Consider the following 21,772-nt stretch of genomic DNA (forward strand, 5'->3'; position numbering starts at 1 on the left):
AATTGTGGGTTGCTCACAAAGACCACAGGATTGAGTGCGTCACTTCGCGCGGTACAGTAATCTGCCGTCCACAGCCGACTGGCACCCAAAAAAGGAGAAAGGGTGAGGGTTTCGTTAGGGATGGAACGAGAAAAGGTTCGAACAATGTTGGAAATGTCTTTTTTAGAAGTCTGCTGGCCAGGCGTCGCTGCTCCGCCTTGTATATTGCTCGCCAACACGCCGCCGAGTGCTGCCCAGCATCATGGCAATCGCGGCGCTCACTTGGCCAGGATGCCCGAGCCATTGATACGGGTGCCAGGATGTCGTCGATGGCCTTGGCCAGTCAGAACTGCCACACAATACACTCTTGTGCGGACACAGATGTGATACGACTAAGTCCGGGACACGCAAGAAGTACAGAGAAGTGAGAGTTGTTTAGGCTTTGGTGATGAGCGTTGCACAGAATCCGTCGCTGGGGGCGGTCATGCTGGAAGGCTGCCGATTTGTCGTTACGAATTTACGTTCGTCACACGTGAGCTGGCGAGTGAAGCGTGCGGCGGGGGAAACCTTGACCTGGTTCAAGACATCGAACTACCTGTGATCCTATAAGATACCTACTATTCCAGTCATTCCTTCACCATGTTCAAGAAGAAGCCTACGATCAAGCCCTTGGCTCCGTTGCGATCCTCCGATCGGAGGAAGCTCGCTGATCAGATCATCAATGACTTTGAGCTTGAGAGCCGGGATGAGGGAGCAAAAGATGAGCAGACACCAGAGCAGAAGGCTGAGGCTACGGCTGCGAGGACGAGCTTGAGGAACTCCCTACTCCCGGACAATTCACAATCTGCGAGATTTACGACGACCCATGGACCGGATCTAAAGCAACTCAATGGCACGGTGTACGTTGGGAGTCAGAATGGGGAGGAAGCTCGAGTACTTTGGTTCCAAGTCGAGAATCGCATGTACCCGACAGTATACACTCTATGGAGAAACCCAGACATCGTGCCATTGCTGCATACACCAGAGATTGTGGTCAAGAAGCTTCAGGGCGGCGCAGACTTGATGACGCCAGGTCTTGCTGGAGGACCTCCATTCCCGCCCAAGGCCAAGAAAGGAGCTGTAGTGGCAGTCGCAAGTACAGACAAGCCGACAGTACCAGTTGCGGTTGGAATCTGCGAGATCGACGTCAGTGCGTTAGAAAAAGTGCAAGGTGCAAAAGGACACGCAGTGGAAAATATGCACTGGGCAGGAGATGAGGTTTGGAGCTACAGCACGAGCAGCAGACCAGGACAACAGCCGCCGGAGGAAATTGAAGGCTGGGCAAAGGTACTTGAGGAACGAGGCTTGACGGAGAAGGCTCAAGAGATGACACTGGAGGATCAAGACGAAGCTGGAGGAGTCTCTCTTGACAGTAGCGAGCAACCAGCACAAAATGGGCATTCTGATCCTGTATCAGCTGAGACTCAAGACGGAGAAGATGCACCATCACAACCTGATGCAAAGCCGCTCACGCAGAAAGAAGTCGACGACGCCTTCTATCAGGCGTTCTTGTACGGCATCTACCACTATAAGACTACGAACCCGAACCAGAACAACTTCGGGCTCGTATTTCCTCTCTCACAATCCTTCGTCATGTCGACACTGGTGCAACCGTTCTTGCCAGCATTCACTCCAGAGCAAAAGGAACAACTGCAGATCAAGAAGACCTCTTGGAAGAATATCAAGAAGTTCGTCAAAAGTTTCGACAAGAAGAAGATTATAAAGACCAAAGAGAAGGACGGACATGAGACTGTGGTGCTGGATATTGATTTCAACGATGCCGAGATTGTCAACTTCAACCCGTATCGATTGCCCAAGAAGGAGACTGTTGCTGGCTCTTCACTAGGACGGGGAGAGACGGCAACAGACAAGATCGATACTGGTGATGACTCAGTTGGTCAGAAGCTACAAGTCGTGTCCTATTATCGACCCACATCCAAGTTGCAGCCAGTCTTTGATGCTGCCTCTGCCACGAAGGCATTGTACACGCCACCCGAAGTTCGTGAACTCATCACCGCGTACGTCGAGGCAGAGAATCTCGTCTCGGAAACGAACAAGCGCCTCATCAAGCTGAACCCTACGCTCGCCAACTCTGTATTCGACGGTACAGGGCAACTCGACAAAGAGGTCTTGGCCAAGGGTTCCGTGCCCCGCGACGCACTTATCGATCGAATACTTCACGGCATGGCGAACTCGTATGCCATCGTCAAGAACGGGTCTGATCCCAGCAGTGTCAAGGCAAAGAGCGGCGTACCACCGAAGATCCACATCAACCTTGAAACCCGCAGTGGCAACAAGACCGTGACGAAAGTCTCTGGCCTGGAGCCATACCACGTCAATCCACGGCCTCTGGCTGATGAGCTGCGAAAAGTATGCGCTGGTTCGACGAGCGTGGAGCCTCTCGCCGGAGCAGCCAAAAAGAATGAAGCTGCCGTAATGGAGATTATGGTCCAAGGGCCGCAGAAGGATGCTGTCGTCAAGGCTTTGGAGAAGAGAGGGGTGGACAAGCGGTGGATAGAAGTGTTGGATAAGACGAAGGGGAAGAAGCGATAGATTCTGTAAGGCTACCTCTTCCTCATGGCAGACTCACCCCATCCTTCACTTCCTAGTGTGATGCAGGCTCCTCTAACCCCCAGGTGATTCGTACATATCAGCCGAAGTCCTGAAAGGCAGACATCTCCGCGCAAAGTGCTAAGCTCCTTCAAATGTACTGGCTCAGACTAACATCGTCTACAGATTATGCACATTGTCGTGAAAGACTCAGGCAGCTAGGCTTTTTGAAACAAGCTTTCCTTTGCATGCAGAGTGAATCGCAAGCGATGCTCAAAATAGACAACTACAGATACAGAGTTGCCGCCGGTAGCACAACGTTAGGAAAGTGACACGAAATGATGCAGCTCTCTCAGCTCTACATCGTGCGAGCTGACCTTGCAAGGTCCTGCGATCTCTGTTCTTCTCTCTCGTCAAAGGCGGCGACAAACATATACCGTAAACAATTCGTCAGGCGCTTGAAATGAATTCGAAGTTGTCGCCTGGCAAGCTTCAGTCTAACAACTCTTATGCGTGGCACGACTTATCGTCATCCGCGCCAGAAGTACTCGCAGACCCCGTGGACAAGGAGTACATCGCATCCAGTGGCAAGGAGGTCGCCCCCTCCGCCGAAAAGCAAGTTGCCAGCGACGATGGTATACAAGTAGCTCCAGGGCTCGCGCCAGAAGTCCTCTCGGAAGTGAATCTACCGGAAGCTATAGATCAAGAGGACGAGAAAGAAGCTGTCAATCCTGATCCGGACTATTCTTTGGGCCTGGAAGAGAAGCCAATCCCCTCACGTGCCCAGTGGCGAAGAGACCATAAAGTGGTGCTCTTACTGTCTGCAGGAACTATACTGCTTCTCGTGATTGCAGTTGCCTTGGGAGCAGGTCTTGGTGTTGCCTTGAACCGAAAATCAGAAAACAACTCGTCGGCATCAACAGTGCAGTCTACGAACGGAGTGACGCTGTACGACGCAAGTCAAATAGCCTCGCCGACTTCCACGAGTCTCCCGACTGGTACAGGTGCTCTTGCTCTCAGTGCAGCCCGAGAATCCGCAGCTACGTGCCTAACTCAGAGAGACCAGCAGGTTGCCTGGGATTGCAATCTGACTCCGGACTCCCGTCTCGCCATCGATATTCAACAGTCATCACTCTCTGGCAGCAGTCTGGGCGCACAGGTAGTCTATGCTTCAGACTATACAGGAATCCAGTATGGTGCTCAAGCCCCTTACATGAATACCACTCTTGGCCAATTCTTGACCGTCATCGACAACAACGATCCGGAGTACGGTGCCGCCTTTTACTTCCAGCAAACGTACGACAAAGTTGTCGCTCTTCCGGAAATTGCGATCACTCTAAATACCACATCGAAGAAAAGACTGAGGCGCCAGACTTTCGATGAACTAAGTCCTTAACTACACAGGAGGGGCGAGACGGCCTCTCCTGGCGAACGCCTCTGGCTCTGCGTCTTCAACGAGACCCTTCTAGAAGGCTTCATCTACCTCAACCAATCCGCTCATCCAGCCTCGTCAACCTCCAGCTCATCATCAACCTCCGCTCCCGCAACAACAAGCTCTCACCTCCAAGGCCAAACCGCCGCACTCACCAGCTCCGATTCCTCAAACACAGCCTCCGCAACTCCGACCCCTACGACCACAAGACCCAACCCCTGGGACTCCCTGCCCACCTTCTCCCGAGTGGTCAAGCTCGAGGAGCGCCGCATCGCGAATAACTCTGTACAACCTTGGTGTCAGAAATATCAAATCCTGGACGGAGGCTCGGCGAACTGGGTGGGGGATGAGAATGGGGAACCGATCATCGTGCGGTTGGAGGAGGATGATTCGAATACGAGTGGGCAGGGGTGTCGGTGTCAGTGGATGAGTGGGGATGGGTCTTGAGACGAGGTGATGAGGAGGGGAGAGGTGGAGGTGGAGGAGGGTGTGGGTGGTGTCAAAAAGTCCTTGGATCGTGAATACTCTCCACGTGGAAGTCTCTTTCCCGATGCTATGTCTTCGGTGTTACACGTGGTGGAGCTGGAATGTAAAAACCCCCAACGTCACTTCTCAAGATTTTTATAGAGGCGAGAGGCAGAGAGAGCTCTCTCTAGCTTTAATAAGACGCGAGGCGTACCGAGAGGGAAGCGAGGGAAGGATATTCTAGGATAGCTCTCAGTGTTGCAAGATCGAGAAATATTCGTTCGTCTTTGATGAAAGCAGCTCTATTTCTTACTAGTTTTACTTCTCTCGAACATCCCCCTTTCCATCACAAAGCCGTGCTCGAGCCATCTCCTCCCAAACACCACACATAATACAACACGTTTACCTCCAGAGCTGTAACAAGAGGCAAGACAAACCATGAAATCCCACCACCGCCTGCAGTGTACATGTCAACACCAGCATATAAACTCCGCGCTAGCAAGACGCTAAAGTCCACGCACATGCCTTAGCGTCAAGGTAAGAAGCGACCAATCAAATCGCCAAAAACGCCAACCCTCCCTCCCAGCTTGTGAAACCAGTGTATCAAATGTCTGTACAGATGTCAGTACAGAAACGATTTTGCGGACATCGCTTAGCGTGAAGGAAGGAGCGGCCAATCATTACCTTCCCGAGCACCAAGCTCCTGGTTCCAAGACTGGAACGTATCGAGATTTAACGTCACCTCGTGAGATGAGAGTCAAAGTCCAACATCACTTCATCATCCAAGAATCTATAGACATCTAAAGGAAAAAATAAGTATTTGTAAACAGAAAGAATCAACTCCATTTCATGCACACACCCAACAGCGCTAAAGACAAGTCGAATGCAGTTCAACTCAACAGACAAGAAAAAACACACAGACAGTGGATAGGCAGAAACGTCTACTGTACAAGTATCGACTCGTCATCCACAGCAGGTCAAGTCCACCGCTCCACTCCCAATCCGAGCAACGACGCTCACATCCATCCTCTAGTCCTCAAACAACAACCTTTCTCTTTTGAAGCTGAATTACTTCCAATTCCATGCACCGTCCATGCTTCTCAGGGGGTATCCTTTTTCTTTTGGGTTCGGGTCTCTTCGCTTGACAGCACATTAAGGTGGTTACACGTGAAGGAAAAGAAAGGAAAGTCTTTCGTGACACACGAATTGTGTGAGGATGGGGGAGACGCGGCCGTTTGCATATTACACCAGATTTGTCGTTACCTCCGCTCGTTGGCCGCTCTTGATCTTGATCAGATCTTGACTTAGAGGGCAGCAACGAGACCGGCAACAACAGCCAGACCGGCGAAGCCGAATGAGGCCTTGCTGGCGGCGCCGGTGTAAGGGGCTGGAGAGCCTGGGCTAGTCGCAGCGGGAGGCGAGTACGCGCCAGTTCCGGTGGCGCCCGTGGGCTGGTATGCTGGGACGGTGCCGTTGGCCGCTGGGTACGGAGGAGCTGCTGGGCCAGACTCTACAGGCGAAGCTGGGCTTGACTCTTCAGGGCAGGGAGCGCTGCTTGAGCTGCCGCTGCCAGAGCCACCAGAGGCGTAGCTTGGCGCAACCTTGGCACCACCAGCCTTGCCCTTGGTGACCTCGACTTGAGGAACGTATGAGTTCCATGTGCCGAGAGATCCCTCGGATGGCTTGTTGGAGGTACCAGAGAAGACGGCAGCGTTGAATGTTGGGACGTTCTGGATGTTGATCTCCTTGCCCTCACGAGCAATGCGCCAGTGGAGGTTCTTGGTGAGGTAAGGGACGGCGTTCTTCTCAGCCATGCTGGGAAGCTTGCCCTGCTCGACACGCTTCTGGAGGTGGGTGGTGAGGGGGATGGCACCAGAGAGGTGGACATCAGGGTTGGCCATCTCACCACCTGCAAGCACACCAATGATACCGGCGCAGCCCTCATCGCCGAGCCAAGTGGAAGAATCGTTGGACTTGGCTGGGGAATCGAAGACGTAGACGATGTACGAGCCATTGAGAGTGTAGCGGGGAGTCTGGACGTGGCAGGTGTACTGGTAAGTGCTGCCGTTGGGTGCGTTGAAGCTGGAGTTGTTGGGAACAGTGAAGTTCTGGAAGCCTCCAGTTGGGAATGCGCGTCCACTGGTGGCAGTTGCAGTCGCATTGTTCGCATTGAATGGTGGCGGGGAAGAGACAGACGAAGACACAGCAGAAGAGCTGGACGATGCAGAAGCAGAGGAAGACGTCGAGCTGGCGGCGGAAGTGGAGCTGGCAGAGCTGGAGCTGGAGCCAGTGCTGGGCTCGAGGGCGCGTCCAGAGTTGCCAGCAGAGTCAGTCTCAGCGTTCTTGGAGATCGAGGCAGCAGTCAAGTTGGCGTTGGGTCCGTACAAGCTGTTGACAAAGTTGACGATCGAGGCCTTGGTGCCGTCGCTGGTCGAGAACTCTGGGTAGGTGTACGAGAAGGTGGTCTTCCAGTCGCGAACCTCGTCGGTCGTCCAGAAGCTCGAAGAGTCCTTGCGGAAAGGCGTCAAGGGCGAGCCGGCGTTCTGAGTGGAGCCAGACTGGATGGTCCAAGTGTTGTGAGGAGCGACTTGCGAGGCACCGTAGCTGTCGGGGTTGATCGTTTGCCAGAGAGCGAAAAGACGGTCAACGTTGCAGTGGTGAAGCCAGAAAATGGCATCGAAAGCCGCAAGAGGCAGGTAGGTCATGTGGCCTCCAGACACACCGTTGCTTCCTGGACCTCCGCTGGTCGTGTGGATCGTGTTATGAATACCTTCGAGAGAGTTGCCGCACTTCTCGGTTGATCCAGAAGCATCGTTGCTGAAGTGGAGGTAATCGTCACAGCCCATCAGGTTGTAGACCTGGTCCTGCATGCTGCCCTGGATGTTGTTGAACGCGTTGACCGCGGACGTCTCTTGGCTGGTGCCATCGGCGTTGTTGCTGTTGGGGTAGCGCAGAGTTTCGGGCCAGGTGGTGAACGGGCTGTAGTACATGGCGCTTGGGTCGGGCAGCTTGTAGGTGTACAATGGGTTGTCAATGGTCTGCTGGCCAGCTGGGAGATCGACCACGATCTGAGGCGAGCTCAAAAACGCCGGGAAGACATCGCCAGACTCTGCCTTTGCAGCCCAGTCCCAGTATGGGAAACGCATGGTCGAGCAAGCGTCAACCATGGTCTGTCTCTTGGTGCCCGTGTATTCACCTGCAAGCTCGCAAGCAATCTTGAGGAATTCCTGCTCGTAGAGGGCCATGTAGGCGCGGTGCCAGGCGGGGAAAAGGACGGAGTCGTGGCAGCAGTATCCATCAGCGTCGCCGCAAGACGAGCATTGCTCGACGCCGTTCCAGCTGGTGCGCGGCACACCGTGAACACCAGCGACCTGGTAGTAGCTGGTGGAGTTGGCGGTGTTGCCGTCCATCCATCGGCGCATGGCACCGACGAAGAGGGTCCATTGGTCGGGGCGGTTCGCGGCGAGGTCGCTGACCTCTAGACGGGTGTGCACTTGGTTGTCGCCAAAGCCCTTGGCGCCGGTGATGTAGACAGGACCAGCCTGTTGCCGCTTGTGAAGGTGCTCATGCTGGAGCCCGTGGGCGGCGACGGAAGAAATTAAAGCAAGCGATGAAATCGCGGTGGTGAGAAGCATCTTGCAAAAGAGCGTGGTCGTCGCCAAGATTAAATGAGAGTGGGTGGTTGGATTAAAACCAACTCAAACATGCGCACAAGGGCTGCGGCAGGTAGAAGATCGAAAGGGCGGTTGAGGGAAGGAAAGGTCAAAGGAGAGAAGCGAGAGAGTGATGGTAGGTCGTGCCTGCCCTTTGACGCACACCAGCGAAGGGAAGCGGCAGTCGCAGATGCAGTAGCGGCGTTAAACCAGGCCGTCACGAAAGACTTCGTCCCAGGACGGCGCGCGCGCTTGGCCACAGACTGGAAGACACACCCAAAGACACAGCATGGACACGACAGCAGAGGCAACGCCCGGGTGTTCGTTGGACGTGAAGTCCACAAACGGCGCGGATCGCAATGAGCGCGGCAGTCGGCAGCGCTGTTTCATGAGGGACAGGGTTTAGTGCTCTCCTGGACAAGCGGGCCTCCCGTCGACCCGCAGCTTAGATTAAACACCGCGGCCACATGCTCCCATTGCGTGAGACAAAACCACGACCACGTTGCACACGCCGCTGGGCAACAAAGGAATCTCCAAATCTACGCGCCCAGCCATTGATGACAATGTCTCGAGGAAAACCCGCGACACGTCCCTCGCATCGCTGCTGCTGTGCAAAACAACGGTGCCACCACGCACCCTCCACCGATCCGTCTTCCGAACGAGGTCTCCTGGCCGCGCTCCACCACCAGCACATCCACGCACGCACCCCGGCCTGTCTCTGTCTCGGTGGATCGCATCACCAAAACTCTCGTGTCCCCAAAATTGCTTACCTCGCTGACCGCGTGTTCTCCCACCGTGTCCAGCTTTCGTGGCCTTCAAATCTCCCCTTTCAGCACCTCCACGGTTACGTCGGCAAGCCACCACCACGAGGCCGTCTCGAAACGGTGAGGCTGTGTTCCCCCGATTCCTTTTCAACGAGGATTGCGAATTCTTTTTTACGAAGAGGCGCTCGCCATTCATGAAGCTTCCACCCGGAGGATTCAATACACTCCACAAGCGAGCGAGCTAAGCGTGCTGTCAAATGCAGGTACGCGGTTCTTGCACGAATCATGTCGCTTCTCAAACACTCCACCGCGTATTTATGCAGGAACAAAGGAGATGATGGATTCTTCCTGGCTATACGAAGTGCTGTCTCTCTCAGATGCAGTAGGTATACACACCGTACACGCGTGGTGTCAAACGCCTCATGCGCCTATGTACATGCTACCCGATTCCTTCCTCTCCCTATGTGCGCTTTTCAAACACCAGCTCATGCGCTTGCGCCCGCCAGCTGAGGAGGTCCGTATGAAACCTGAGGATTGGGTTCTCCTGGTGCCATGAAGTTGGTGTGTGGGTCCTTGGCGGCTTTCGCAGCCGAACATCTTGCCATCGTCGGTGATGATCTCGAGATCGCATCGGTGAAATAAAAGTTCTCAACCACGTGCTTGAGAGGTGCGCCAGTCGTGGAAGCCCCCTTGTTCTGGTCAACAATCTGGACTTTGCTGAGAGCTTGCAGCTCCTTCGATGTGGGCTCGACAATGTCGTATCTTCGCAGAGCGGGTGAGATCTCTTCCATGCGGTCGCGAAGTGCCTCAACATCGTCATATGGAAGTGGCACGTCCAGTGCCTCTGATACAGCACGCACAATCTTCCAATCGTCACGAGCCGCGCCATATACCGAAGTTGCGGCGCGAGACAGCTGTACACGACCTTCAGTGTTGACATATGTGGCACCCTTCTCGGTGTAGGCAGCGCCGGGGAGGACAACATCCGCAAGAGCTGCGCCGCGGTCACCATGATGACCTTGATAGATCACGAACGCATCCTTGGGGATGTCAGATGCGTCGATCTCATCGGCGCCGAGGAGCCAGATGACCTTGGGTTTGGTGTTGGCGGTCTCAGGGCTTTGGGAAGTGAAGCCGACTTCAAAGGCACCGGTGCGAGAGGCAGCACGTTGAAGGACATTGTAGCCGTTCCACTCCTCGGTCTGGAAGTTGGCCTTGTTCTTCTCGACGAAGGAGCCAACAGTCTCGTAGATGGCCTTGGCGTCAGGGTGTTCAACAGCGCTTGAGCCGACGATAATCAAAGGCTTCTTTGAGCTCTTCAGCTTCTCGCCCCATGCACCGCTGAGTGCACTCTTCAAGTCGTTGGCGTTGCTTCCGAGGTTCTCGTAGTCGAAGGTAGACTCAAAGTCCTGGCCGACAAGGCCAACTTCGAGGTCGGACCTAATCCATTGCTTCCTTATTCTGGCGTTAAGAACGGCAGCCTCCCACCTTGGGTTGGTGCCGATGAGCAGGATGGTATCAGCCTCTTCGACACCAGTGATCTTCGAGTTGAAAGCGTAGTTGGAACGAATGTCCGTGCCGTGGGCTAGTGGAGCTGAGCCTTGTGGCTGATCGAGAGCGAGGTTCTCAGAGCCAAGACGGTTGGCAAGATCCTTTGCGGCGACAAGAGTCTCAGTCTCAACCAACTGACCAGCAACAAACTTGACCTCGTCACCCTTTGGTGCAAGCTCCTTAAACTTGTCGCTGATCTCCACCAGCACATTCTCCCATGTAGCAGGCTGGAACTGGTTGTCTCGGCGGATAAGAGGCGTGGTGAGACGCTGTGTGCTGAGTCCATCGCATGCGAAGCGGCTCTTGTCGTCAATCCACTCCTCATTAACGTCATCATTGAGTCTTGGCAGAATACGCATTACTTGAAGTCCACGAGCGTCCACGCGAATGTTGCTTCCCAGGCCGTTCATGACGTCAATAGTTTCAGTATGTTGAAGTTCCCAAGGACGAGCACGGAAGGCGTATGGCTTCGAGGTCAAAGCACCAACAGGGCAGAGGTCAATCACGTTTCCAGAAAGCTCAGTGTCCAAAGCAGTCTCCAGGTACGTGCCAATTTGGAGGTCATTGCCACGTCCAGTGCTGCCCAATTCAGGTGCACCGGCAACATCGTTGGCGAATCGAACACATCGTGTGCAGTGAATGCAGCGGTTCATCGAAGTCTGCCCCTTGTCAGCCATGCAAACAGCCCTTCAAGTCTCGTATACCAACCTTAACGAGAGGTCCAATATTCTTGTCCTCAACCGCTCTCTTGCCATCCAGTTCGTGAAATCGTCCTCTGTCCGCACCATATCTCATGCTCTGATCTTGCAAGTCACACTCGCCACCCTGGTCGCAAATGGGGCAGTCCAATGGGTGGTTCGCCAGCAGGAATTCCATGACACCTTCTCTTGCTTTATGGGTGAGTGGGCTATTCGTCTTGACCACCATACCCGGCTGGACAGGCCAGGCACATGATGCTACGGGCTTGGGGGCGCGCTCGACTTCGACCAGACACATTCTGCAGTTTCCGGCAATCATAAGTTTCTCGTGGTAGCAGTATCGGGGGATGGTAACGCCTGCTTTCTCGCAGGCCTGGATAAGCGCTGAGCCGGCTGTTCCACGATGTCAGCACCCCTCTATCTCCCCTATTCCATCTGATTTCCAATGGTATACCTTCGACAGAGACCTTCTTGCCATCAACCGTGAGCTCCACCTCGGCCTGCCGTCTCGCGCTCGTGGCGAAGGTGCGGGCGGTCTTGCTGGCATTGGCCTTCGCCGTAGCCGGCGTCCGCGCCAGCGTGCGCAACAGGTTCTGCCGCATCATGTTGGCTGCGTCGCCGCGGTGGTATGGAGGGTGTAGGTGTAGTGCCGTGGTCGCCTCCTCCGGGTCATGAACTAAGCAGGTGTGTGCTTAGATAGGAAAGCTCGTGATTGGCCGAAGACGCCCCACCCACAGCGCTGAGGTTTTCGCTATAACTGTTTCCGCCTCTACGCTACCTCTTTCCTTTCCTCTTCACTCATGACGGCACTCTTTATTGTGGTATATTTGGACTTTTCCACCTGAATGTACTCTATTATGTGTCGGAGAGCGACTTCAAGGTCCCATAGCTGGAACGACGGAGAGCAGCAATGCTCCATGAAGGACTTTCCTTACCGATGGCACTACATACGAACTCGATTACGCCTACATTGAGGCGCGTGGCGGGAGGTGGATGATGGCCGTACCGCATAGCAAATGCAAGGCAAGGAGATCTTCTGTCTCTTCTCGTTTGATCTTTGAATTGGTTCTTCTTCGATTTCTGTTGTGCCGGGCTTTCCCCGTAACTACGTCTCAACTCCAACTGTCAAGAAATTGGTCTTCTCACTCTTCTCCCGTGTTGTGCGGCTCTCACAACTCAGTACAACTCCACGTCAAGTCGAAACGACATACCCTGTTGAACACTCAAGGTTTGTTCTGGATATTCTTGCACACTTCGCGCCTTCTCCTAGAGGGTGTGCGGACTGAGGACCACACCCTCCACCGGCATCCCCCTAAATCTTCGAGCGACTGAGCTCTGCATTGTACTCTCGGTTGCATGGACAGCTTGCGAGCAACGGGGATGAATCTGCAAAGAGCCGATTGACATCCCAGTGAGCAGGCCCCCAACCATGCTATTCAGCGCCCTTCGCAAGCGAGTGGCAGCAGCAGCTCGACCAGGCATCTCAACGCCATACCGCCGAGCACGAGCAGAGCAGAGCAGACTCCCCAAGCAGCCACCGCAGAGCACCCAAGGCCCACCCGAGTCGAAGCCCTCCCACCGCACTCGAGATACTGTTCTCGGCTGCATGGTCATGGTCGCCCTCAACATTGCCGTCATGGGCTACTTCCACAAGGACAAGGACGATGCGCCTCCGTCCTTCGAGATCGTGGATGACTGAGACGTAATGAGCCATCGATCAAGGTACGTTTGCGTCTTTGCGAGTCGCAAATAGGTAGGGCACGTGCAAAGGCGAAGGTTGAACGAAAATCAAGGTATGTTGTTCGGACTATACGGCAGCGTGACAGCAGAGTATGAGCACATTCACACAGTCCAGGCAAGCAGTGGCAAGAGCGAGCCATGGAGTAGGTAAGCTCAAGAAAGCAGCAGTTCAATGAGAAAGTTGAACAGAAGCGTTCAACAAGCAGTTCAAACAATCATTTCACATACTCATAACATTCCACACGCCAGGTATATACCCCCAAACCAGTGCAAACAACTCCTCCTTCCCATCCCATCCCACCACATCCCATCATATCCTCATACATATCTCCCGCCTAAGCAGCCGCCCCAGCAACCGGACACTTCTGCGCAGAAACATCATCCGCAACCTTAGGATGCGTCGCCACCTTCCCCTTATGATGCTCCAACTTGGCATTCGTAACAGGGCACACGGCGCCCGAATCCTTCTCATTCAAAGCCGGGTGCGACGGCGGGAGATGCGCGTTGACAGGTCCCACGACGGGGCACGTGGCATCCGTGAGCGAGTCCTTCGCGTTGGCGTTCTTGAGGGCGGGGCAGGACGAGGCGTCCATGGCTTTCTTGTCGTCTGCGGGCACGTTGGGGTCCGAGGGGTGGTTGTGGATTATGTTGTCGTGGTGTTCGACTTTGGCGTTTGTGATGGGGCATCGGGCTTCTGGGTCTGTGGTGAGGGAGTTAGTGGGGGTTGTGATGATGGGAAGGCTGGCTGTTTGCGTACCAGATGTGATCTCAGGGTGGTGAGGTGGGAGCACGTTGGTGGTGGTGCCAACGACCTGGAGCCTTGTTCAGTACGACGCCTATCATTCAAGCAGTTTCTCTTCACTCACTGGGCAGACTGATGCAGTGGCCATGTTGACTGTTGAAAGTATTCCGTTCGTGTTGAGATGTTGTTATTGATGAAAGTGACGTTCTTTGTTCGAGTTTTTGAAGACCTTCTTTGTAGAGTGACAAGGAAGAAGACAGAAACAAACCAGGAGGGCGGTCGACGTTTACAAACCCCCGCCAACACGTCGTCACAGAGTTCAAGGCCGTCCCAGGAATCACTTCTACGCGGGGCTAAGCTGAATAAGATGAGCGCTGATTGGTCAGGGGTTGGCTGGGCCTGAGGTCAAGTGAAGCCACTGCACTGCCGCCTTCTGAAACGCCATCTTGCGCTCAGAAAGGTCTCGAAGGCCACGAACGCAGAGCACGACACGACCTCCGGCACGCAGGGCAGAGGAACAGATGCAGGTGCCCGCGGAGTGCAGGTGCAGGGTGTGATAGATCAACCAGAGAGGTCGAATACCAAATTCATTGTACCCAAAAGCGCAGCCTCCGTTCCCAATCATGATGAAGATTGTTCAGGACGTGCATGAAGAGGCAGTAGAGACGGCTCCATGGACCTTGCGACCTGCTGGAAAAGGCAGAAAGCTCGAGCGCTAAGAGTACATGCTGAGCCCATCTGTGCCTGAAGGGGAGTTTGCCGCGTCTAGATCAGGGAGCTCGTATGTATTCCGAAAGCTACAATCTTCTCACTAATCAATCGTCGTGTTCTTGCAATCTATTGTTGTAGTCGCAGCTGTACAAAGAGTTTGCATTTTGATGGTGTAAGGCTGGGAGATGTTGAATTCTCGGGGCCCGGACTGTACAGTCTATTCTTCATCCGCCTTCGCAGTATGTTCAGGGGTCGACCTTCCACGTCTATCGCTCTCGAATCTGATGCTTCGCTGCCAGCCGCCCGTTGGGGTGTCTGAGCCGGATAGCGCTGGTGTTTGAGTCTTGGACCTGTCTGCTGGGCTCACCGCTTGAGGGCGAGGAGGGCTGTCAGAGCCAGAGACCTTGGCCTGGGATGGACGATTGATAGGATGTCCAATGATTCTACCGTCTCTTGGACCAGAGATCTCGGGACGAGCGCTTTTAGCACTCTCAGGCGACTCATCGCTATCGCCTGGTCTGTTCTGCTCGTTGCTGTGGACAGTCGCGCCTCTAGGTCTCTTCGTGTGGCCTGTCATGCTCTTGAACACGGCCACAATCACATTCAAAGCGCTGTCCATCCCGGAAGAGCTGGTGGAAGGCCCGACCTCTGTGGTCGTGGGCCGACGGCGGCGGAAAGAACGTACAAGGGACCTTTCCTCCCTCTCCACCCATCGCGGCACATGAGGTTCGTCGGTGTCTGTGACCCGTGACGGAGCGGCGCTGGGCGCACGAGAAAGTGCTCTCTCGGACGAGACGGCAGTGCTGATCGTTCGAGGGAGATAAAGTCCAAGCTTGCCCAGAGGAATGCTCATCCCGTGGACCACGATTGAGCACACGACCAGAAACCAGACCACGACTTCCAGTACCTCGTACTCGTGAGCCGCATCAGTTCGCGTGTGTCCATCGTAAACGATTTCAGTCAAGAACTCTCGTGCGATGTACAGATAAAAGATTGCGCTGACGCCAATTGGGCCGAAGAAGCCAACGAATGCAGTATGCTGCCAGGTTTCCACTTGATGGACCCACTTTTGGAACGCAAACATCATTGGTAAGCGGCGGAACAGGAGGACCAGTATACCCAGAGGAATCAAGCGGTAGATGGGGATGACAGAGTTGTCGACAAACTTGTGCCACGGGCAAACGGCACCTGTCATAGTTTAGCGGAAAGCTTTCTCAAATTCAATGACAACACATACCAAACCACATAAATATAGCGACGTTTAGTAGCATGTCTATCGTCGGCTGTAAGCTGTCGTCCATCGTTTCGAGTCGGAACCAGTCGTCCCAGGTGAAGACATTCCCGGCAATGAAGCAAGCCAGGACATCATCAGATCCAAGCATCCCCACAGTGCCGACAATGAAGAGCTGTCACCTTCGTCAGTTCTCGCTTGCATGGAGAGTATGTGGACGGGCTTACAGCTAGAGTGATTGCGAAGACGAGGAACGACTCTCTATCAACGTAATGTCTTTCCTCTGCCCAGTGCAGAAGCTCCTTGGCAAGATAGCCTACTACGGCTCCATATGCCACAGACATAATAATGACATAGGCCCAGGTGTCATAGAACCACAACGCGAAAGCATGTCCCACGCCGCCATGGTACCCCATTCCACCAAGCCCGGCATATTTGAGCAGATACAGTCCAATGAACAGGAAAGGATATCCGAGACCATCGTTGGCGCCTGACTCGGCAATGATGATCTTCTGGAGCGGAGGAGGGATATTCTTGTCTGCAAACTTTCCTTTGACGATGCTGTTGGAGAGGATTGGATCGGTGGGAGTGACGCATGCCCCCACCGACATGGCAACGATGAAGTTGATGTTGGGAACAAGCGCCCAGGTAAGCAACGACGTTGCCATCCACATACAGCACATGCCCGGCCCCAGCAGTATGCATAAGCTCTTTCTTTCCTTCCATAAGTATTTGCTGGGTAGCTGGACTCCGGCCAGAACCAGCTGGACCCCAAGAACAAGCCTTGTGAAATAGAGCGTAATAGTCTCCAGATCTTGCTCGTTCCCATTGGCGTATTCCAGCGGCCTTATGAAGTTCGCAGCATGTGGGCTGAAGATTACTCCGAATAGAGTTGAGATCAATGCCTCGGAGAGGTAGAACTTCTCTTTCAGCAAGTAAGACACCAATCCAAAGACTGTGATGAACCCGCCGATCGTAGCGCAGACGATGTTGAAGTTGACCACTTCTAAGGTAGGCATGATGATTCGATCGGTCGGTGGAGGATCGGGATTGAAAGAATGGAGGCGGTGATTTCGTGCACGATTGTGAACGTGTGTAATTTGGTATTTTGTAGTATCGTTCTTCAGGCTTTACCGCAATCGCAAGCCTGGTAGCAAGTGTTATCGCACTCTCCTCACGCCTTCTCGCGCCGCCAGTCGAGAACGGCCCAGCTGGGCAGGAACAGCGAGTGTTATTGAATCATGAAGGCTGTCTTGACGGATTCTGCGCTCGATCGTATAGGTGCCCGCCACGTTGATAAGCCTTGGCAGTGGTATAGAGGGAGCAAACAATGTTACGATGCGGTGGTGCGAGAAGAGGAAGAGAGATCTGGAGTGAAAGACTTGAAGTGGGTCGTGCTGATAGCGTGGGGAGTGTGGGGAGATGGAAGCCAAGCTTCTACCCCGCCCCCGTGGAACCGACCACCATGGAGAGAACATGGCCTCGCCTTTCACCATCATCAACTCAACATCATCCAGAACATCCACAGCTATGTTCCGTGCGATATACACTCGATTCTCGACCCGTCTGGTTTCCGACAGTCTGCTTTGGTGAGCATGACCATTCAGAGCCCCTCGCGTGCTTCCCATGGAACCAAGGACGAAGCCTCGCGTATGTTATCTGAGTTACTTGACACTTGGTCACCCATTTCTCCAGTATCTATTATGGTGAAGTGAATGTCAAAAGATGAAAACTGTGAGATGTGGAAAAGATTCGTCACTCACTGCAAGTCCCTCGAGCACCTGGATCTGTACAAAAGTGTCTCATGCTCGACCTTTCCGGTGGGAAGATGTCTTACCAACCCGATCCTTGGTCGTTTGGGACCTCGTATTGCTGTTAAGTGTTTCTTCTCTGAATACGCTGGCAGCGGCCAAAAATCACATCACCATTTCCCTTTGCATGCCGCGATGGGAACACAAAATGTCAGGGTTTGACCTTGTCATCCGATCAATCCAAATACAGACTCTTTTGCTCGTCAACCCGTTTGAAGACTCGTGATCGCCTTATGCTACTCACTATCTGTCTAGAACGCGAACAATGCAGGCCTCACCTCATCACTTCACTTCCTAAAAGGAGTCACATGCGTCCGATGATTTTCCGCTCCCAGCCAATGGTCTTGTGACCTTCTTGACTACGATGTCTACTACAAGCTCTTAACCTGCAAGCAGCATATATACATCGAACAACCCGATACGAACAACCTGCTGCACAGGCTTTAGTTCAGACTGCCGGCTATATCGCTTCACCCACAGCGACTTATACAACTCCAGGACACACCTGCACCCAACTAGTAGCCGTGGCCAGATCCAATTTCTCGATTTGTCTCTGCGTACGGAGTCGGTCATATGCCACACAACCCCGAGCGCGCGACAGGCGGGCCATCTTCGCTCTTCGTAACCCAGACATCTCGGCGTGACACGCCGATCAAGATGGAAGATGAGGTGTTCCGATTTCGATCATTCCGAAGCACTCCCCAAGCACTCCCAGACAATCAGTTTCGGCCCACCCCACCAGAAACACCACTACCAAGGCGCGCCCGTACCGAAGAGCAGCAACAAGTCATCTCACTCATTCTGACCGGAGTCAACGCCTTTGTGACAGGACCTGCAGGAAGCGGAAAATCGTTCATCATCCAAGAGGTAGCACAAGAGCTTCGAGCTAGGTCCAAATGCGTCAGGATTGTTGCACCTACAGGTCTAGCGGCCTCTCACATTGACGGCTCCACACTGCATAGCTACTGCTCTTGGATCCCGAGCGACAGCCAAAAGTCGATTGCCCAGCTGGAGAAGAAAGCCGAATTTGGCTTCGCACAGGCACGGTTCGACGATACAGATGTGTTGATCATCGACGAGATCTCGATGGTGTCGAACTACACTTTTGAAAGACTGAACAGAATCATGAAAGCGGCTAGAGACAACCAAGATGTTCCATTTGGAGGCGTTCAGATCGTGGTACTTGGAGATTTTTGCCAGTTGCCTCAGGTCAAGCTGTTTGAGACCTGCTTCTACTGTGGTGCTTTCATGCAGAGGAAGTATCGCAACCGAGATATGATCTGGTTATGCCCATCTTGCAAGCAAGAGGAGTTCGAAAATGACCAGTGGGCTTTTCGTGCGGCTGCGTGGGACGAAGCGGGCTTCTCGAATTGTCATCTCACAGAGACTCACCGACAGACAGACCCTGCGTTCAAGGGAGTCTTGAAAAGGATGAGACTGAACGGACTACTCCCCCAGGCCGACATCAATCTCCTCGTCCGCCATGAATCCGAAACAGAAGGCGCCATCCGACTCTATCCGCGCCGAGACGACGTGGCTGCCTATAACGACGAAGAATTCAAGAAACTACCAGGACCTGTGGTTCGATACAAATGCCTCGACTACTTCCGACCCAGTGCTGCTCACCCGCAGTATAACAGCCGCGGCGTACGTCAAGCAAATGGCATACTAGAAGTGCTCGGAGATCAGCACCCTTACGAGCGATGGGTGAAGCTCAAAGTCGGCATGCCTGTGCTTCTCCTCACGAATCTCGACGTTCAAGGTGGTCTCGTCAATGGAAGTCAAGGTGTCATCGTTGACTTTGAAGACTATGATGAGGCGACTCTCCGCAGATCGAGGTCAGGGATCGATCGATCTACGCCAGCTCCTTGGAATGGCCAGAATGGGCAGCAGGACGATGGACAAGGACCTACAAGATACGTCTCCTTCCGTACCGGGGAGCATGCCAACATTCGCCATGAGCAGATTTCCGAGTTCATCGAGCAAGCAGAAATTTCCTCCCAGAAATGGCCCGTTGTGAAATTTACGAACAAACGTACCATGACCATCTTCGCGGACTGTCGCATCGATCAGCTCGGGAATGAGGCACCGTACGTCCTCGAAGGTCGCACGCAGATTCCTCTCATGCCTGTATGGGCCATGACACTCCACAAAGCTCAAGGCACCACTCTCGACAAGGTCGTTGTCAACCTCTCGCGCAAGTTCGGACCCGCACAACCGTACGTGGCCCTATCCAGAGCGAAGACCCTGCAAGGGCTAAAAGTCGAAGCGCTCGGTCAGTGTGGCAAGTCGGATGTAGACCGAACAGTCAAAGAGTTTCTCCAGGACACACATTGGGATTTGGGACGATTGGATCGATGAAGCACGATACGACGATGGACTCAAAGTGGAATGTCTTGCTATTCGTACCTACGGGAGACGATGGACTCTTTGCTACTCGGACCAAGGACAAGTTTTTGAAATTGCACACCAGATTGGAGAAGACCTACACCTTTGGAACCAGCGATTTGCTTTGTTGTTTCTTGCATATGCGACCTCTAAGACGATGCTGGAAAGGTTGAATGGCGAGTCCTGCCATCTCGACATGTTTGAAATACTCCACACTCAATCGTATTATACAATACATACAGATAGAATATAAAAGCGATATCCATACCCTCTCGGCACTGCCTGCTAAAGCATTGCCGGCCGACCGGCTTCAAAGAAAGGATGGTCCAGTTTAACTAGACCTTGCTCCGCAATAGTAGCAACCCCTCACTCACCTACGAACTCGCCCACCTAGCCAAAGATCGGCCCGACGGTAGCTTTGGATAAATCTACTGCAACTTACTGTACCTTCCAACTTCGTCCTCCTCTCGTCCAATAGAACACACTCAAAATGAGCGAACACTTCACAAGACCCTTAAGAGACCTCAAAGGCCGAGTCGCCATCGTGACTGGAGCTGGATCAGCTGGAGATGGTATTGGGAATGGACGAGCTGCAGCGATCCTGCTGGCCGAAGTGGGCTGCTCGGTCGTATGCGTTGATATAAAACACGAACTGGCCCAACGGACCGTGAAATACATCGAAGACGACGGTATTGGAAAAGCTGTGGCAGTCCAAGCCAACGTCACGAGCGAAGACGATGCAAAGAATGTCGTGCAGACTGCGTTGAAAGAATTCGGTCGATTGGATGTTCTGGTCAATGTGGTGGGGGTTGGAGGCGCGACGGGGACGGCGGTGGAGGTTGATATGGTGCAGTGGGCGAAGACGATGGAGATTAATGTTGCTTCAATGGTGGTTATGGCGAAGTATTCGATCCCGGAGATGAAGAAGAACGAAGGGCAGTGGCGAGGTAAGGGAGCAGGACGAGGGAATTCGTTCAGGACTTACGTTTGAATAGGGAGCATTGTGAACATCGCCTCTGTTGCGGGTATTCGAGGAGGCAATCCTCACCTGTTATACCCGACCAGCAAGGGAGCGATTGTGGTAGGTCTTTGGGTTGCTTGTCTTTCATTGATTTCATGGCTGACTGTCGTCCCAGAATATGACGAGAGCTATGGCCAGTCACCACGCTCCTGATGGCATTCGAGTCAACTGTGTGTGTCCAGGAATGGTTTATACACCGATGATGTATGCTTCTGGCATGAGTGCAGAAGCGCGCGAAGCACGTAAGGATAGAAGTTTGCTGAAGACGGAGGGCACGGCGTGGTACCTTCAAATGACCCGTCAAGACGAGGAGAGCAACACTGACCTCATCTCAGGGATGTCGGCGCCGCTATCAGATTCCTGGCCGGGGATGAAGCTCGATGGTAAGTGAAGTCCACGGCGTCGCAACACTGTGGATATTGGCTAATCAAAGATAGGATGACCGGCGTTATCCTGCCTGTAGATGCTGGTGCCACGGTGGCGGCTGGCTCGGACTTGCCCAAGGAAACCAGTTTCAATTGATTGATCATGTGTCAAATGTTCGAGGATGGCGCTGCTAGAAATTTAGGGGGCCGGGGCTTGCATTTATGTGGTGATCATTGCACCTCGATGCTTTTCGGAGGTCCTCGGTGCAGGCAGATAGAAGTACTCGACTCGAACGCCCTCAACTCTTCATATAGTGCAGATGAGCCATAGCTAATTGATCTCCTGAAGTGTAGTCGTGAGCTGTTGATGGTCCCGGCGTTGGAGAAGCCATAGACTTTGCTGGTGGCTGGGATGGTCCTTGCGCAACGTGAGGCTTCATGGCGAAGGCTTTGTGCAACAACTTTGTACTACTCTCATCAACTTCTCATGATATGTCTTCATGAAAAGCGATTTTCAGGACCCTTCATCGATTCGCAAATGTACCGGGACCGCGGCGGGTGGCCTTTCAGCCAAGTCATCGCAAAACGACACGACTTCGTTGCTCTCGGGTTGCATCACGCTGAGCTCCCGT

At 53.5% G+C, this 21,772-nt stretch overlaps 7 protein-coding genes across 7 annotated transcripts; 3 read left to right on the forward strand and 4 right to left on the reverse strand.

Moving 5' to 3' along the window:
• Positions 1-618: 618 nt before the first annotated feature.
• Positions 619-2,571, forward strand: M409DRAFT_24513 (uncharacterized protein; the record flags this gene model as incomplete). Its single annotated transcript, XM_033807275.1, has 1 exon — positions 619-2,571. The coding sequence occupies one exon, from the start codon at positions 619-621 to the stop codon at positions 2,569-2,571; it is 1,953 nt and encodes a 650-aa protein (XP_033666014.1).
• Positions 2,572-3,031: 460 nt separating this feature from the next.
• M409DRAFT_56016 (uncharacterized protein) lies at positions 3,032-4,447 on the forward strand (the record flags this gene model as incomplete). The annotated part of the gene is made up of 2 exons (XM_033813162.1): positions 3,032-3,864; positions 3,973-4,447. 2 exons carry the CDS (start codon positions 3,032-3,034, stop codon positions 4,445-4,447), a joined length of 1,308 nt encoding a protein of 435 aa, XP_033666015.1.
• Positions 4,448-5,769: 1,322 nt separating this feature from the next.
• M409DRAFT_67411 (uncharacterized protein) lies at positions 5,770-8,100 on the reverse strand (the record flags this gene model as incomplete). Its single annotated transcript, XM_033817386.1, has 1 exon — positions 5,770-8,100. One exon carries the CDS (start codon positions 8,098-8,100, stop codon positions 5,770-5,772), a length of 2,331 nt encoding a protein of 776 aa, XP_033666016.1.
• A 1,267-nt stretch (positions 8,101-9,367) lies between these two features.
• Positions 9,368-11,736, reverse strand: M409DRAFT_67412 (uncharacterized protein; the record flags this gene model as incomplete). Its single annotated transcript, XM_033817387.1, has 3 exons — positions 9,368-11,092; positions 11,142-11,524; positions 11,586-11,736. The coding sequence occupies 3 exons, from the start codon at positions 11,734-11,736 to the stop codon at positions 9,368-9,370; spliced, it is 2,259 nt and encodes a 752-aa protein (XP_033666017.1).
• Positions 11,737-13,206: 1,470 nt separating this feature from the next.
• M409DRAFT_56019 (uncharacterized protein) lies at positions 13,207-13,761 on the reverse strand (the record flags this gene model as incomplete). Its single annotated transcript, XM_033813163.1, has 3 exons — positions 13,207-13,571; positions 13,629-13,683; positions 13,738-13,761. 3 exons carry the CDS (start codon positions 13,759-13,761, stop codon positions 13,207-13,209), a joined length of 444 nt encoding a protein of 147 aa, XP_033666018.1.
• A 780-nt stretch (positions 13,762-14,541) lies between these two features.
• M409DRAFT_67414 (uncharacterized protein) lies at positions 14,542-16,574 on the reverse strand (the record flags this gene model as incomplete). The annotated part of the gene is made up of 4 exons (XM_033817388.1): positions 14,542-14,883; positions 14,971-15,512; positions 15,562-15,730; positions 15,783-16,574. 4 exons carry the CDS (start codon positions 16,572-16,574, stop codon positions 14,542-14,544), a joined length of 1,845 nt encoding a protein of 614 aa, XP_033666019.1.
• A 3,670-nt stretch (positions 16,575-20,244) lies between these two features.
• M409DRAFT_67415 (uncharacterized protein) lies at positions 20,245-21,297 on the forward strand (the record flags this gene model as incomplete). Its single annotated transcript, XM_033817389.1, has 5 exons — positions 20,245-20,701; positions 20,750-20,835; positions 20,891-21,057; positions 21,111-21,158; positions 21,213-21,297. 5 exons carry the CDS (start codon positions 20,245-20,247, stop codon positions 21,295-21,297), a joined length of 843 nt encoding a protein of 280 aa, XP_033666020.1.
• Between the last annotated feature and the right edge of the window lie 475 nt (positions 21,298-21,772).

This window comes from Zasmidium cellare (genome assembly GCF_010093935.1).
Source record: "Zasmidium cellare ATCC 36951 unplaced genomic scaffold M409scaffold_23, whole genome shotgun sequence".
In the NCBI taxonomy this organism is placed as follows: Eukaryota; Fungi; Ascomycota; class Dothideomycetes; order Mycosphaerellales; family Mycosphaerellaceae; genus Zasmidium; species Zasmidium cellare.